This window comes from Argiope bruennichi, chromosome 2 (assembly GCF_947563725.1).
Source record: "Argiope bruennichi chromosome 2, qqArgBrue1.1, whole genome shotgun sequence".
Taxonomy (NCBI): Eukaryota; Metazoa; Arthropoda; class Arachnida; order Araneae; family Araneidae; genus Argiope; species Argiope bruennichi.
The window spans coordinates 8,283,316-8,300,374 of NC_079152.1; the positions used below are offsets into that span (position 1 = coordinate 8,283,316).

A 17,059-nucleotide genomic window follows, 5' to 3' on the forward strand; every position below is an offset into this window, starting at 1 on the left:
CTTTGTTTGCGCCTGTTGAACTGTAGGCAAATGATTAAAATCTGTATTGCATTTTTTATTTCGTTTAATGGCTTTATTTTATGCTATCATAATTTTGGTTTCGCTAAAATTCATCCTGTCATGGTTGGTTTTGCTAGTGAAATAATATTCAGTAAAGGCAGGATTGTGTATACTATGCATACACGTTTTTTATAGAATGAAAGGACATCTTTTCCCAGACTTAACATGTATTTTTATTCACAATTCCGTTCACCAGCATTTCAACAATTCCTGCGGTTTAATGCCTTCCAGGAGACGTCCTTTGAAACTACTCGGCCCATGACATTCTGCATGCAGATACTTTTTGCTGTTGTCCTCCATTGTCAGCCATGCTATTCTACAGTCGCAGGAGAGTTGGGTAGCTATAGGGGAAAGAAAAAAAAATGCAGCTTTAGAAAAGACCTATATGTCTAATGTTATTAGGAAAACTTCATCGTAGAATCAGTAAGGGTTACATGCTTCGACACTTTCACTTTATTACCACTGCAATGCTGCCTTTTATGACCCTTTCAAGGCGGAACTTCAATTATAACTACCCTATATTTGATTTTCATTGCAATGAACTTCGGTTTCAGAATTTATGGTTTAAAACAATTTAGGAAAGGCTCATTTTAAAATGGCATGTAATAATCCACAATTATATTTTAAATATTGATGATGAAAAAGTGATTAAGGATTTAAAATATGAATTAAATTTTTTAATCCATCTCCCCCCCCCCCCAATAGCAATGAGGAATGAATCAAAAACTGATATTTGTAAATGCTGCATTATCTTGGTGGAGGAAAGGTGTTATTTTTGAAGCTACTTAATCTATTTATCTTGTTAACCGTAAAAGTATTCTTGTTCAGTAGTATTTATAATATCATAGCTTTAAAATATAATGTTGCATCGTGTATTGTCTTTCACTTAGTAAAGAAATTGTAAGGAAATGCAAATAATGACATGAGTTCTCCGAATTAAAATAATTTAATCTATGGGCAATTAAAAAATTAAAAAAAATCACAAATTTAAATGCTGTAGGAAAATGATAATGTTACTCAAAATTCAATCTCCTTAGAGACGAACTGCACACACACACACATACTAACAACAACAAAAAAAAACAATCGCATGTTTCATTAGAGTTCGTTGTGTGGAATAACTCGGTGAACTCTAAAACTAAATTTAATAGAAATTATCAGCCTTTTATAGTATGACAAGGTAAAGAATAGAATTGTGAGGAAATTTCCCTATTTCTCGAAAACTAATCTTTGCCGAGCCTCGATACTTCGCATATTCCAAACACATATTTTACGCTAAATTCAATCACCTGGTCTTCTAAACTAACTACTACATTATTACTTTTTCGTGTATTGTAATCGTCAAAAAATTTTAACTCCAGATTTTGACGAATCTCCAAGCTTTAAACTTTACTGAGTTCGCAAAACACATTTTTGGAAAATGTTTTGTATGTCTGTGATAAACATAACACATAAACGCTTTCAGCTAGAAGAATGAAAGTTGGTATGGGGTCTTCACATCAATTTTGCAGATTTCTATCAAATTTTGAGCAAAATCCATTCAGAGGAAATCTAAAATCTATCTATCCGGCTATTCGAATACAAATTAACACGATGAATACAAAACAAACAGAGCTAGATGGGTAAAATTTGTACATAGATTTAAAATGCATTGTGTAAACATCTATCGAATTTTGAAACAATCCAACTAGGAATATATAATAGCGATAGCTTAAAAATTCAATAATTTAATTGCATCAAAATTGGTATGGGATTTTTTTGACTGTAAGTATAATTTTGTATCGAATTTTTATTTTATTCGGTTGGGAAAAAAGTTGTTTGAAACACAACTTCTATTCTCTGATACAATGAATACCATGCCAAGGATTAATAAATAAAACATTTGCAAAAGATTACATAATAGATTCAATAAAAATGCTTAGTTCATGCTAAAAGTTAACATATCGTAACTATTGCACACCAATCCCATGCAAAGCATTCTCTGCCTTGCCTTTATTAAAAAGTATACAAAGATATTTTGGGTGACCATTCCCGCCGGTATTATATTATGATATCACAACGCATATACACTCCTACTTTCAAAATACATAATCATGGCCCACTCACCGTAAAAAAGAAAAAGTCGCAGACTTTTCCAGACAGGTCTGAAGACTCTTTCGTTAATTGTCACGAGGGGATTTCCCGTCAGATAGAGAGACTTCAAGACTGGCATGTTGATGAATAGGTCCTCGGGTAAATCCTGTAAATGATTGTAGCTGGAAAAGAAATTATCAATATAAAAGGAGTATGCGTGTGTTCTGCAATGTCTTCACAAATCTAGCATACTTTCATTTTGCCATTCAATAGGATCTGGTCATAAAAAATTACCCTCGAATTTCTGCAATATATTGAGTCTCTAAATGATAGTCATGACAACACAAAGATAGGGAATTAATATTAAATTATAATGATCATCAACGACCATGGTACAGCATTCTAGTAGAAGGTACGTCCAGTCATAGAACTTGTAGAATTTCGATAGCTCCAATATGTCTATACAGAGAGACCAACCACCATCACCGTATAGTACCTATATTTGAGGTGTCTCCAGAAGGGATATAATTGATATAACGCCATTTTACCCTTAAAAATTATTTATTACGAAATTTTAATGAAAAAAAAAACAATCTATTCACAAGCTTTGTATGTAAATTGATGCACAAAAAAGAAAGAAAAATATACCTGAGCCCTAATATAGAGAGTTTTTTGGCCTTTTTTGGAAACATAGAGCGCTTCAACTGAGAAATGTAGTTGTTGTCCAGAGCCAAACGTTCAAGATTTTCGAAAGGTGCAAATGCGTTGTCGGCGATATCCTGTATCTTGTTCCTATGGAAAACGAAAGCTTCGATATCGAGATGCTGTATGGTCGCCAACCCCTCGGTGATATGAATGAGTTCCGAATCGCTGACGTGAATCTCCATTAGATGCTTCAGGTTGGACAGCTGAGTCCAATCCCAGCTGCTGAGATATGTGCAGTTGATGATTTCGATGAGATGCAGCTGGTTGTGCAAACCCTCGAAGGCAACGTTTGAATCGCTGAGAGAGATAATGTTGGAATTCCGAATGCTGAGAACCTTTTTGTAAAGAAATAATAATTTTTGTATCATTGATCATGCGAATTTTTTATTAAAGAAAATTAGATAGTGGTTTAAATAAAAACTAGACACTTAATAATGATCTAAATCAAAATGCTCAACAAGAACACTCATAAAACGAGACACACTTTCTAATGATTCGTTGGTAGAAAAGTCTTCAAGTGGGCGGTATCATTTCTTTGTATGGTGTTAATAATTACAGAGTTCTTTAGAAAGAAACCGGGAAATGAGAGTGATACTCAATTCAGGTAATAAGATCAGGCTTCGTATTTAGCCGTAATTGAAGAAGGCCTCCAGTAAAACTTGAGAAATGAGCTAGTGTTGTTAGAAATGCTAGTGATGTTCAATTTAGATCATAAGATCAGGCTTCTCGGCTAGCTGCAACTGTCGTAGACCTCCATTGGAAAGTGTGAAACGAGTTGTTGTTGTCACTTATGGCACTGGTCATAAACAAGCCCGCTGACAATGTCAGCGATTTAAGCCGAGTTTGTGCAGTAGATTCTGAGCACCCCAGGGCAGAAAATCTGACTTCTAGCTCGTATGAAGATGACACTCACACAACCCTATTTACAGGGGGAGAGGATGGTGGCTCGTTCACGCACCCCACAAATAATACACAGGGTAAAGAACAACCATGCCCGAACCACGACTCAAACCCGGGATGCCGCATCAAGGGAAGACACGCTAACCCTAGGCCAGGACGTCGGCTGTGAAATAAGTAGGTGCTGTGAAAAAAAAAAAAAACGAATGATGCTGTGGCAGATTGGTATGAGCGAGGATAGAACATGGGGCCTTGTGGTTCGAAGCCCTGTAACATGACCACGGTACGAAAGCAATTGCTCTGATAGCGTAGCTGTTAACTGGCTTATAAGCTTTCACTACAATTCTTAGATAGATAAAGTGATCGGACTTTTCATCAGCCGTGATTGGAGAAGGTTTCAAATAGAAAGTGAGGGAAAAGTGAGATCCTCGATGAATGCGAGTGATTCTCGGTTTAAACAAAATTACCTTAGGTATTGTCGATGTATTTTATGTTTTTTTTTTTCAGATTTTCCAAATGTTCGACAAAATTTATTGTAATGTCAAGGTATTCAATTCAAATGTTGGATTAAAAACTTGATCCAGTATTTAATTCATTATTAATGTCGTCTTAATTTTGTCCGAATGCTTCTAAGGTTGTTAAAGTATCAATTCGTGTGTACATTAACGAGATAACTCAAAAACTAAATGTATGGACTTTAATGAATGGTTTTTAAAGTAAAAACAAGGATCTATAATACTCTTATATTCGATACTATTCAGAATATCAGGTAATCAGAAAACTTCTTGTATTATGCCACAGGACGCTCCCCCCCTCCACACATACACACACACACACACGTGCGTACACGCGCACACGTACACACACACACACTAAGTAGAAAGGAAAAAAAGAAAGAAAACACAATAAATGGGACATTTCTTCTGGTTTCTTTCTGTTTTAATTTTTTTAAAGTTTGGTTCCAAAATAAGGAAAATTGTGATTTCAGATTCCTATTTCTAAGAATTCGATTATTAACTATATCTTCTATATTATACAAAAATCTAATAAAAATATTCTTTTTACTATTTATATCAGTGACTGATTTTATTTTCTAATTAGATGACACATTCGAAAATGTCACTCAATTACGAACCCATACGATCAATACTTGAAGTGTTTGAGGATTAAGTGCAATTTTGATGTCGAATCACAATATATTTGGACGATTTAATTTGTGCACGATGGTAAAAAATTTCTTAATTTCGAATTTCGAATCAGAGTAAGTAATTTTTTGACATTCTGCAATATCCTAAATTCTCTCATTCTATCTATAAAAAGTTCAAATAAAATAAAATAAATTAATTAATAGTCCATAAAAACATTGTAGTTTTTCAAGCTACTTTTACAACAATGATATTTTTTTTCCATTATTTCATATAAAACATGTTTATCATACTTAATTAAATACGCTCATATTACATTTCGTCGAGCGTGTTTATAAAATATTTATAGTAAACGCAAAAAGCCCTCTTTACTATCTGAGTTTCCAGTGAAATATTTCCCAAATAGATAACACCTCATAATATAATACAATCGATAATAGACAAAATGATAACATAGCGTGAAGTCATTTTCCTGATCGAAAATTGATTGCCGATGCAAGATTTGACTTCACAGATAAAATAAAAGATAAAACAGATAAAAAATTTCTTCTAATATGAAATATAAGATAAAATAAAGTTATTTATATATAATGAGGATTTTTTATTTTTTTTTTTAAATTTTAGGTGATCTTTTGAAGGCAGTAAATTTTGATAAAATGTTTGGTTTTCTTATTATTTTTACGGATTATTACACAAGTTAAAAGATAACGGACGATTTTAAAATGGAAATGATTTAAATGGCGCAGTTTTTCAACGTTAAGTTCGATTGCAACAAATGTAATTATTATCAAATTATTGATATTTAATTTTTTGTAGAACGCCTTGGATATATTTTTTCTGATAAAGTTTCCAATTAAAGAAAATTATTAAACAGAAGGTGCAATATGTGCACAAAAAATCAAGCAAAATGCAAAGGTACAAAAATCATATTAAAATCTCAAGAAAAGGTTTATTTAATTTAATGTCTTTAAGTGCATTAAAATTGCTAAACATTTAAGCAGGAATTCATGCAATCTAAGAATTAATATTCCTCTGTATTGCCTTTTTTAAAATTCTTCAAACATTTTTTCTATAATAGAAGGTGTAAATTATTTTATTATTTATCAAGAAATAGATAAACAATATTTAAAAAATAAATGTTAGAAGTCAATTTTTTAAAAAAATTAAATAATTTGCTTAATAGATTCGAAATATAGGCAAATAAATAACTTAAATAATAATTTCCTAAATTATTCAAAATTAAATGAAAAGTGAAGATTCTAGTTTAAAACATAAATTTCTGTACAATATAGAAGTTCTAATAGTCTAAAATTAGCTAGATTAGGATAGTAGAAGTTTCACAGTAGGTATCTATAAACAAATGAAAATATGGAATTTTGCTTATTTCTTTTCTTGAGAAAATACTGCTCCTAAAAAATAATGGATCGTCAAAAGTTAAAAATTGAGAAAAAAACTATAATTACGATATTTTGACTCATTTTTTATTTAGAAAGGTAATTCTAACTTTCAAAATAAATTATCCTTGACCTAGTTTATGCTCAGTTAGGAAATCCTTTGCACTGAAATTTACAATAGATAGATTTCAATTCAAAGTAACATAAACATAGATAGAATTCTTTATGAAAATGCTCACCATGTTTTAAAAATATTTAATGGAGTTTTCAGATTCTTTGTACAAATATAAACATGTAAATTTTCGAATCCATTTTTTAAACTTAAAATAAATGAAATATTTTCTAAATTAAAGAATTATTAATTAGAAATCCATTACAAAGAATTAAAAATGAACAAAATCCGTATAATTTTGCTTAGAAAATAATTTTGTGTAATTAAAATTTGTAAAATTCTTTTAAAATGAATTTTGATAAGGAAATTTTTCAGAGATATTCATCGAAAATAAAATAACATAAACTTTTTAGAGCTATATTAACTATTAAATACTTTTTACACATTTAACTGTTAATTGCGTAAAACTCAATGCGAAAGGCCATGAGAAACAACCTGTATAGACTTAACAACTTTGATGAGTTTTTCATTTTTTTTATTGTATCAGTTATTGTTTTCGAATTTATTTTTTCGATTCTCTTGGAATCATAAAAAAAATGGTACAATGATGAATGATTTTCACTGCACAATTTTCATTGATGGTACAATTTCGTAGCCGAAGACAGAGAAAACACTTTAAAATTTTTAAAGTGCACTTTTATTCCATCCCTTGAGGCATAGTTTATGCACAAGAAGCGCGAGCGAACTCTCGTCCGTCTACAGAGCGGCACAAGAGCAGAACAAGCATGAAAGACAGAGAAAATATTTTTCTGCGTGTTTATACACGTGTCGATTTAGGCAGGGGAATTTAGGTATCTTTTAAAAAGAATTCGCTTAGCCAGACAATAATTTTTTATTCCTTCACTCGGAGGGCTCGAACTTATCGACTTCAGAAATTTTAGAACTCTAGTTGAATTAATTAATTAAAAAGGTGGAATTGAATCAGGAAATAAGAGAACATTTTAGAATGAATTTAATATAGGCTAAATTAAGATAAAACTTTGGAAATGAATAAAGATAAAAAAAAAAATTTTTTAAATATTTCACACACATACACACACACACGCACACACATATTGCAGGCAGCAAGTTGAAAATTCCACTGATCATAATGTTGATAAAAAGATAATAGCGAATGATGATGAATGAATTTAATTCATCATTATTCGCCTCATTATTTTTACCTCAGAATTCTAAATTTGAGTCTAATTTTGAAACACATTTTCAAATAATACAATTTCTGTCCTCTTGATTGTCTATATAAGTATGAGGACAATAATACAAAACCTGATAAAACCAGGGAACATTTCATTTTTGGAAAAAAAAAAAAAAAACTAAACCAAATTTGACTCTAAAATTGTAAATCTGTGGTGCAAAGTTTAGGATTTTGTCAGTCAGTGGGAAGATATGTATTAAGAATACATGTTTCTGTTCACCATACTAAGAAGTTGAAAATAAGTTTTATTAAAGGGACTCTGAAACTTTTAACCATCTCAGGACAGCACCGTGCTCATAAATGATAGTAATGTGGAATAATGATGAATGTAACAATCTCTACTAATAATAAAGGGTGATGTGTGCACCTTTTGTGCGTGTTGGCACTCTACAAGACAGACTGTTCAACTTAGAGGTATGAAATTTTACGCAATTACAATTTGGAAGGTAAATGAAATCACATTTATGAAATATTCTTACTAATTTTTAAAATTTTTTTTCGGTATCTTTTATTTTTTTGTTGCGGTTTAATCAATAAATAATATTATATAAAGTGCGATATGATTTCACGACATTTTATTTGACTCTAGATTTTGGTAAAATATAATTTTTAATTTTTTTGCGAATTCATGAACGCACATCTAAAAAAATACTTTTCATCTTATTATTTTCACCTTTTTTGATTTTTTAATAACTTTTTAATTAATTATTATAAATATCACAGAATATTACAATCAGTTTTTCTCAAATATTTCAACAAATGCCTTCTCTCACTTGCAATCGAAATTATACTATGATTGGAAACTGAGATCTGAACATTTTAAAATATTGTAATGACTTTAAAAGTGCGCAGTTGTACAGAATTTCAAAGATATAGCGTATCATCACTCATATCTGAAAATTACTATTTCCAAAAAATCAAACATTTGGACTGTTAATATAGCGCGCGTGCACACACACACACACATCAGGTGAGATATCGAAATGCGATAATAAATTCGAACGAAATGTTTCGGTACTTGACTTTCGATACGATACTAATGCAAAATGTCACGTTTTCCTCAGATTTAATTTTGCGTTTGTATTGAATCCATTTTCGCAATGAATTTTTTTAAAGGAAATAAATCGTTTCTGATCACAAAATCGGTCTGAAATTTCTAAGTTCAGTTATAAATATAGAGGAAGGCTTAATAAGTAAATTTATATGCCCGATGTAAAATTTGATAAATATGTATGTATCAAAAGAATAAGCAGTTTTCATCATAAAAGACTGGAATAATATCTGTTACTTAAATTAATTGCTTGCTTTTTAAAATAGCAAACTGAATACGCGAAGTGATGGGATAATCATTAAATTCATAAACTGAAGTCGATTCTTTAAGAACATAGAATTTTGAATATAATCACCACAAAATGAACATTTAAGAATTATTTTATTTGGGAGCAGTTTTGGTTCAATTATTGTACTGAACATACATTCATCTTAATATAGCCACAATATATTTTTAAAAATATTGATAGTCAAATAAGGAAAATCTAAAAAATACGTAAGTTTTTTCATTGTAAATTGCCTTTTAAAATTTACTACTGCCCATGAATAGATAAATAACAGATGGTTGTAATATTTTAGTATAATATTTTTATTAAGTGTAATATACGTATTATATATTTTAGTATAAGATTTTTATTCGCATCAAAATTTTAAAGGGAAAAAAAACCGGCATCCTTTTCTCACATGAATTCCTAATTCCTATTTTCTATATTTTTCTGAAGCTAATTTATGGGGTTCTATTTTTTTTAACCCTTATGCATTACACGTTTCTGTACTCTTTCATATTTTACAAGATTAAAATTGAAAAATCAAGGTTTCTTTTGTACAAATGTTCCCAGTTTCATGTACAAGCAGCATACAAATATACTCACCTCAATCGTGGTGCCCACAAAAGCATCATGGGGCAAATATCTGAAGGAGCAATCCACCAATTCCAGTTCAAAGATTGGCAATTCTTTAGAAGCAACGAGAATCCTCTGCAGAGCGTCCTCCGATTGCAAATTGTGGCAGGTTATGAGAGCGTATTCATCTCCTGATTTATCTACCATGGACCGGCAAGTGCACGGCTGAGAGGGGGTGAAGTTCGGACATTGCGAGTGCGTCCCGATGACCCCAGTGACCAGCAAGACGAGACACAAGACAAGCATTATGGATTTCCCCGTAAAAAAAGAACTCCCTTTCTTTGTCTTCAAAGAGTTGACGGGAATTTTGAATGTTTGTGGCAGCTGATGCTCACCACGCTATCTCGTTTTTTTCGCAAATCTTTACTTTTTTTTTCAATTGAGAAGATAAGGGCCCTTCTTTCATCTTGGCGGGAGGTATTTGTTTTTTACTTATTTTTTTGTTGGATTCTTGTTTTTATCCTAAGTGTGATTATTTGATGATCGATTATGTTAACAATGTAGAAGAGATATCGTTTTTCTTTTTCGCAGGTGTGAAGCTTAAGTAATTAAAATAAAGGGTTAAAGGAAGAAGTAACTGTTGATACATGATAGTAGTTAAAAATGTGTGTTTCCATTGACATTAGGAAATAAAATACTTTAACACGCTTTTGTTTAACTGGATTTATTTCATATTTACTGACATGGAATTTTATAATCGAGTTTAGCTGCATTTCTATGTGTGTTAAAATTTGTTTTATGCCCTTGCTCTCAAAGCAGTACTTTAATATATCCTGAACTTAATTGCTAATGACTAATTGAGTTTTACTCAAATTTTATTCAACAAAATAGGAGCCACTTTGTTATGAACTTGATGGAAAAAAGATCCATATTAATATAACTGTGAATTATAATATAATTATAACAAATCAGAAAAAAAGGAAAAAATAAATTAGTTTGAAAAGCAAGCTGGTTTAGTGCAAAATTTTTATTTTTTTCGTTTACGAAGTGTTGAGAAAGTATAGCAATAGTCAAAAAATCCGAACTCGAGGATTTGATGAATCTACGCGTTTTAAACTTCCTTGAGTTCGAAAAACACATTTTTAGAAAATGTCTGTCTGTCTGTGACAAAGATAACTCAAAAACGCTTTGAGCCAGATGGTTGAAATTTGGTATATGGTCCTTATACCAAATTTGCAGATTTCTATCAAATTTTGATTAAAGTGTATTCAGAAGAATTTCGTCTGTCCAGCTGTTCGATTATAAGCTAACACGATAACTATAAAACGAAGAGAGCTAGATACATAAGATTTGTTGCAGAGATATAACATCTATAGTGTATACACCTCTCAAATGTTGAACCAAATCCAACAACGGGCTGATTGTCTGAAAGAGACAAAAATTCTCAAGCATTCATTAAAAATTAAAACGTATTATGATTAAAACCCCAATTTACTTAGTGCAAATGGATCAGCGATTTTTTTTTTACGTTTTTATTTTAACCTCAAGATTTTACCTAAAAATGATTTTTGAATCATTGCACTTCCAAGTAAATGAATGTTCGGAATGACAGATAGTTGACCCATTGATAAAATTACAAAGTATTCTAAGAATCTATAATTTAGGTGCCAGAAATTTCATTTATATCAGTTGTTGTGTTTTTGAATTATCGATCTCACATGCATTAAAGGGATCAGAAGTCTGTCTGTTGTCCGTTAAGATCTAAGATGACCGCAGATGCAAACAGTTTGATGGATGAAATGAGGCGCTTAGTCTTATCAAGGGACTAGAAGATTTGCATTAGATTTACGACCTTGTCTTTAAAATGGATCTGATGAAGATCTGATTGTCAGATTATTTATTGCTGCTGGAAATGAGAGTGGTATACCAGACATTTTTATATTTCTGCAATATGGGCACAGTAGCTGGAAATCTTGTATTATTTATTAATTGTGGCTTTTTCGAGTTGCTATCATTAATCATTAAAATGTTTGTTCCTTTGGATTTCTTGTTTTCTCACTTACCTGTTGTTCAGTCCATTCAACCAATTCACCTCAGATATGAAAATATTCTCGTTTGCGGTTGGTCCTCACTACTCTGACGAATGCACTAATGATGTGGAGTGGAGATACTATCATTTCGAAGACAAATGTTATTTCTGGCTGAGGCGTGGATGCATAAGCCATGCTGTAACACATGATATTATGCGTTCACCAAAGTGATCAGTTATATTTATACATATCCAATACATATTTATTTCATCTCAGTTGGACTATGAACACGAATTTGGCATACGATATTTACTAGGCAAAATATTTTTAAAAATATATAATTATGCACAAAGTTGTACTATATTTTATAAACAAAATTTATTTCAAAATCACACATCGCGCCAAGGTCATTATTATAAGAGTTCCTTCTTTCAGTCTCTATAAGGAGACAATACACTTCGAAATAAACAAAAACGAGCAAAAATATGAAATTTTCGTTTTATTGTTTCAACGCCACAATTATAATTGTATTCAACTAAAATAGCATTCTAAAATGTATAGCTCAATAAAATGAATATTTAAAGGGGTCAATAGAAAAAAGTACATTTTAATAATTTTTCTCAAAACAATTATCTAATTAGATGCAAATAGCTTTGAAATTTTTCAGGTGTCTTAATTTTTGACGGAATTATATAAAACTGATAATAAAGATTTCGGTTAAAAATGAGGAGAAAATTTATTCGTATTTTGTGTTGTGAGCTTTTTTAGAAGTTAATTTAGTTCAGAAAATCATAAAACTATTATGAAGTGGATATACATAAAAATACTTCTAAAAAATTCACTTTTTGTTGAAATTACAAAATCGTACACAGTTATGCTCCAAATAAATTTATATAGGATAATTAGGGGAAAATAATAGAAAAATTTAGTTGCCTGGGATATTTTGAATTTTTTTTTAATTTACATATCTTTTTACAAAATAATATATCTTGTTTTAAACAGATTTTTATCTAAAAGTTAGTTGATGTATTTATATTTTAAAGCATATACATTAAAAATTTCATAACCCTAAACGAATAATTCGCAAAAATACCTAATAGAATCCACCTTATGCTTAATAGCCTTCGGAAAAATCAGTATTGCAAAGTTTTTGGCATGTATAATGTTGGATTATAGAGAGATCACTATAATTGACTGATATAATGAAATTAGGAGAAAATTTGTCATCCATATATTTAAAAATCATTAAATTTTATTTTATACACCGTGTAGAGGCATAAACATTCTTCTTTTTTTAGAGGAAATGATTTCATTTGTACTTTTTTAACAATTATGCCCGATATGAAATTTTCAAACATATGCATTTAAGATTAATTTTATTCAATTTTCTTACACACACACACACACACACACACACACACACACACACACACACACACACACACACACATATATATATATATACTGTGTGTGTGTGTTTATTTCAATTAAAAATTTGAAGCATTAGTTTATGTTTCTGATTATTTCAGCAAAATATTTTTAAACACCTTATTATTGCAGACTTTTAAAGCCACGTTATTCTAATAATCGCATACATATTCTGTTTATTGTGTACATGGATTTCCCTAATGGAAGTGAGAGCCATGACATCATCAAATGCTTAAGTGTCTCCGTATCAGACTGTGAGTGGTCTTTACATTGATGTCATTTCACTTCCTGGTTTCTCAGGTCAATTGTACTCATAATAAGCAGAATCTTTTTCTTTGGCTTTCAGCAAAAGAAAATTATCATGCGAATAAATATTTGGTAAGACAAAAAGATAAAAAAGATTTGAATTTGATTAAATTACGAAATCTATTGTGAGAATTATGCAAAAGCCTTTTTATTAAAATTGTAGAAATGAATAAAAATAAAAGAAAAGAAAATCCTGTACATCGCTAAATTAGTATTATTAAAAAAAATTTTGATGCTATAAAAATCATTTTTGCAATAACTCGGGAGGTCCTTATGGGGAAATCTCTTCTATTTCTTAATCATTTTTTGGGAATTAAGGGAAAACGCCAAGATTTCATTTAATTTTTCATTAATTATCTCAAAAACGTCACTTTAAATTCATATTTCCTTTCTTATGAAACCTAATTGGAAAAAAACTTGCTAGCTCAAGGTCAAATGAACTTTTTTTTTGTTAACGTCAACACCCACATTTTCTTTCATAATTGGTACAAATCATGCAAAACACAAAAATCATTGACTAAAATTTCTTCTGTCAGAAATTTGATGCATTTTTGTCGTTATTTGTCTAAGTAAAAATTATACTTTTGAAAAAAGGTTGTAATCTTTTCTTGTATCTTTTAAAGGTAATGCCATTTTTTAAAGAAAGGACGAATCTGAGATTTCTGAACCTGTATATGTAGATTTCTGCACCTACATTTATCATTTCAGAATGAAAATAAAGAGAAATAAATTATTCTAATCTCCGTGAAATTCTAGATAATAACTGCAAAAGTGAAGAAAGAACGTGAATTGCAATCGAGAAGCCTCTTTAATGAAATTTCAAAATGCTTATAATGGAATTTCGAAATAGTTCCAAAATGAATGAATGAATTCGCTGAATTAATTAGAATTAATTCAGGGAATTTTGGGCGTATTTTTAAAATGTTACATTTCTGAAATAAAATAATTGTTTTTTTCGGGAAATTTTCATTACAATTTAAATCCGTGTTTAATTGTGTGACTTTTTTTTAATGAAATGTATTGTTTCTCTCAGAGTCTTTTAAAAAAATATTACAAAAATGCTAATTATTACTTTTCATAAAACGTATAAGATTTTAAACGTTTCTGATTCCTTAAATAATTATAGCTAATGAAACTACTTTATATCATTATATTGCATTGAATGAGAGGTTTCATGAGTATCTGTTTTTCCTATGAAAAGATGCACCGCTTTTCTAAATAGCCGTTATTGGCGACCAGTTGGTTCGCTGAGAATATTGGCAATTTCAGTTAAATCCTCTATACATAATTTGTTGATGATTCCCTAACCAAGGCCTATTGTTTCTTTAATTAATTATCTTTATAAGGCATAAGCATCACAAAGCATAGATATATAGCGCCCAAATTGTGAGAGATATTAAAATCGTATTTTATACAAGTTAAAGTTTTATATAACAAAGATATTAAAACTCTTTCTATTTATTGTGTATATGAACTTCCCTGATGGAGTCATGGCATCAGAGTGTCTTGAGTAATATGTCTGCTTATCTATCATCGAACTACTACAATGCTCACAAATGAAAATTATTCGATTAAATATTTCATGAAACAATGAATCAGTTTCGAATTTTTCCAACAATAAAAATTATAATCGATAATCATGCGAAAAAATACTTAAAAATGAAAAAGTTTGAAGGTAAAAAATTGATACCAACAGAAAGATAATGTTTTGATTTTTAATATGATGTAAAAATAAATTTTCTGCATTAGCATTTTTGAAAATTATTGTGAAGAAACGCCAAAATCTCATTTAACTTTTAATTAATTAAAATTTAAAAAGATCACTCCGAGGTGGGAATTGCCGCTCTCCAATGGATATTTGTAGCAAGTGTGGTGGTTCTAGCTCAAATAATTTTTCCTATAGAGTATCAAAACCCACGTATCCACGTATTTCCTTCTTTATTATTAGTACACACACACACACACACACACACACACACACACACACACACACACACACACACACACACACACACACACACACACACACACACACACACACACACACACACACACACACAATCATAGATCTCTCTCTCTCTCTCTCACACACACACCACTCTATCTCTCTCACACACACATATTTCTCTCTCTCGTACACACCTCTCTCTCTCTCTCTCTCACACACACACACACACAAGAAAATATACAAAGCGAATAGTATTTATAAAATGATGCAAGAAAAGTTCCTTGAATACAATACAATAATCAGTTATTTTTCAGCATTTTGTTTGCAAAGAAATCGGTCTCCATTTTGCACATTGTTATTTTCAAGTCGTTCCATTCTTTTTTAAATTTTAGGCTTTTATGTAAAAACAAACTAGAAAATCCAGAAACAATGCGCCAGGCGCAGAATAATAGTGGGTGATTAACTGCGATGTTGCGGACGCAATTTCTATTCAAGATTGAAAAATGTCTCAATGCAGGTGTCAACTGTGGCTTAGTCAGTGTTTCATGCATTCAGATTACCAGAGGCTTGACAAGAAACAAGTGTTCCAAGAACGGTTGATTCGAATGATTTATTCTAAAATGAATATTGCATGAAAAGTGTGTGCATCTGGAATCCGTGAGACTCCATCAAAAGAAGACAACAATGACGGGGATAAAGATTCCCAGACAGTTTGCAAGGTTTTGACACTTTGCCCTTTTCTTTGCACTGTTTCAGGTATGTATCATTTCGTGGCATTTTTATAATTTGTTGCATTTTTATAATTAAATGGTTATGCTAAAATAAAATCTTATTTTCTGGAGATAGAATAAGTGACAATCATCATATTGATGTCTAAAATAATTTCTAATGTAATTCCCTTTGTAATATATTAATAATATTTTTTAACCTAATCTTATTAACAAGATTTCTATATTAATATTACGAAAACAGCAATCACGAAGTAATTTTATGAACATCTATTCCCTTATAAATCCTAGTTTTAATAGACACTTATTATATTAAAAGAGAAAAATAAGTACTTAAAATATTTTAAAAGCTCTTTTTATTAGTGTATTAAAATGAAAATATATATATATATATATATATCTTATCAAAAAACAGTAGATAAGTAAAATTGCAAAATATATAAGAACCGGCGGAAAGCAAATTAAAATATTTTAAGAATGAATGTTGTTGCATTCTTAATGTTGTTACATTACATTCTCAAGATATTTTAATTTTCTATAACAGGAGGATAAAAATGTTTCATATTATTGTTTTTGTAGCTTAGATTTTCTCTCGTATTGTTTTCAGTGCCTCGCGATTTTATGAATTACGTTTTAAGCTTCAGATTTTTTATTTTAAAAAACCATCTGCTTTAAAGCAGATGAAATATTCAATCGTTAATAATTGTTTCATGTTCTATTAGCTGATGCTGGAAGAATAATGTTCTCTTGTACTTCATTAAAATTGAAATTCTAAATTAAATTTTTATTGATATTTATTTATTGAATTGTAATCGAGAAAATAAAACTGAAAAAAATTTCAAAACTTTAGCGCATCCGAAAAGGAGTGTAAATAAGATGGCAGAACTTTCAAATATGAAAAAATGAAAATAAATCTCTATAAAATATAATGAGATTATTTTTGTTTTATTAAAATACATTATATGTGTTTTGAAATTTGAATAATGAAATAATAAACATCATGCGAAGATTCATAAACTTGAAAAAAAAATTCTAATGTATAGTGTATAAATATGTTATTTTAAGATGTTTTCAGGGTATATATTT

General features: G+C 30.1%; 1 protein-coding gene across 1 annotated transcript; it reads right to left on the reverse strand.

The window, feature by feature from the left end:
* Positions 1–209: 209 nt before the first annotated feature.
* Positions 210–9,919, reverse strand: LOC129989407 (slit homolog 1 protein-like). Its single transcript, XM_056097930.1, has 4 exons — positions 9,564–9,919; positions 2,782–3,173; positions 2,167–2,315; positions 210–401 (listed from the first exon to the last, which is right to left on the reverse strand). The coding sequence occupies exons 1-4, from the start codon at positions 9,837–9,839 to the stop codon at positions 250–252; spliced, it is 969 nt and encodes a 322-aa protein (XP_055953905.1). The 5' UTR covers positions 9,840–9,919; the 3' UTR covers positions 210–249.
* Between the last annotated feature and the right edge of the window lie 7,140 nt (positions 9,920–17,059).

Bases quoted from the DNA above. Each gene is read 5' to 3' on its own strand.
- LOC129989407 (XM_056097930.1), bottom strand. From the start codon at position 9,839: ATGCTTGTCTTGTGTCTCGTCTTGCTGGTCACTGGGGTCATCGGGACG. The intron at 2,316-2,781 runs GTATATTTTTCT...TTTCTTTTCCAG, and splicing joins CTCTCTATATTAGGGCTCAG to CTACAATCATTTACAGGATT. The intron at 402-2,166 runs GTGAGTGGGCCA...TTTCCCCTATAG, and splicing joins GCGACTTTTTCTTTTTTACG to CTACCCAACTCTCCTGCGAC.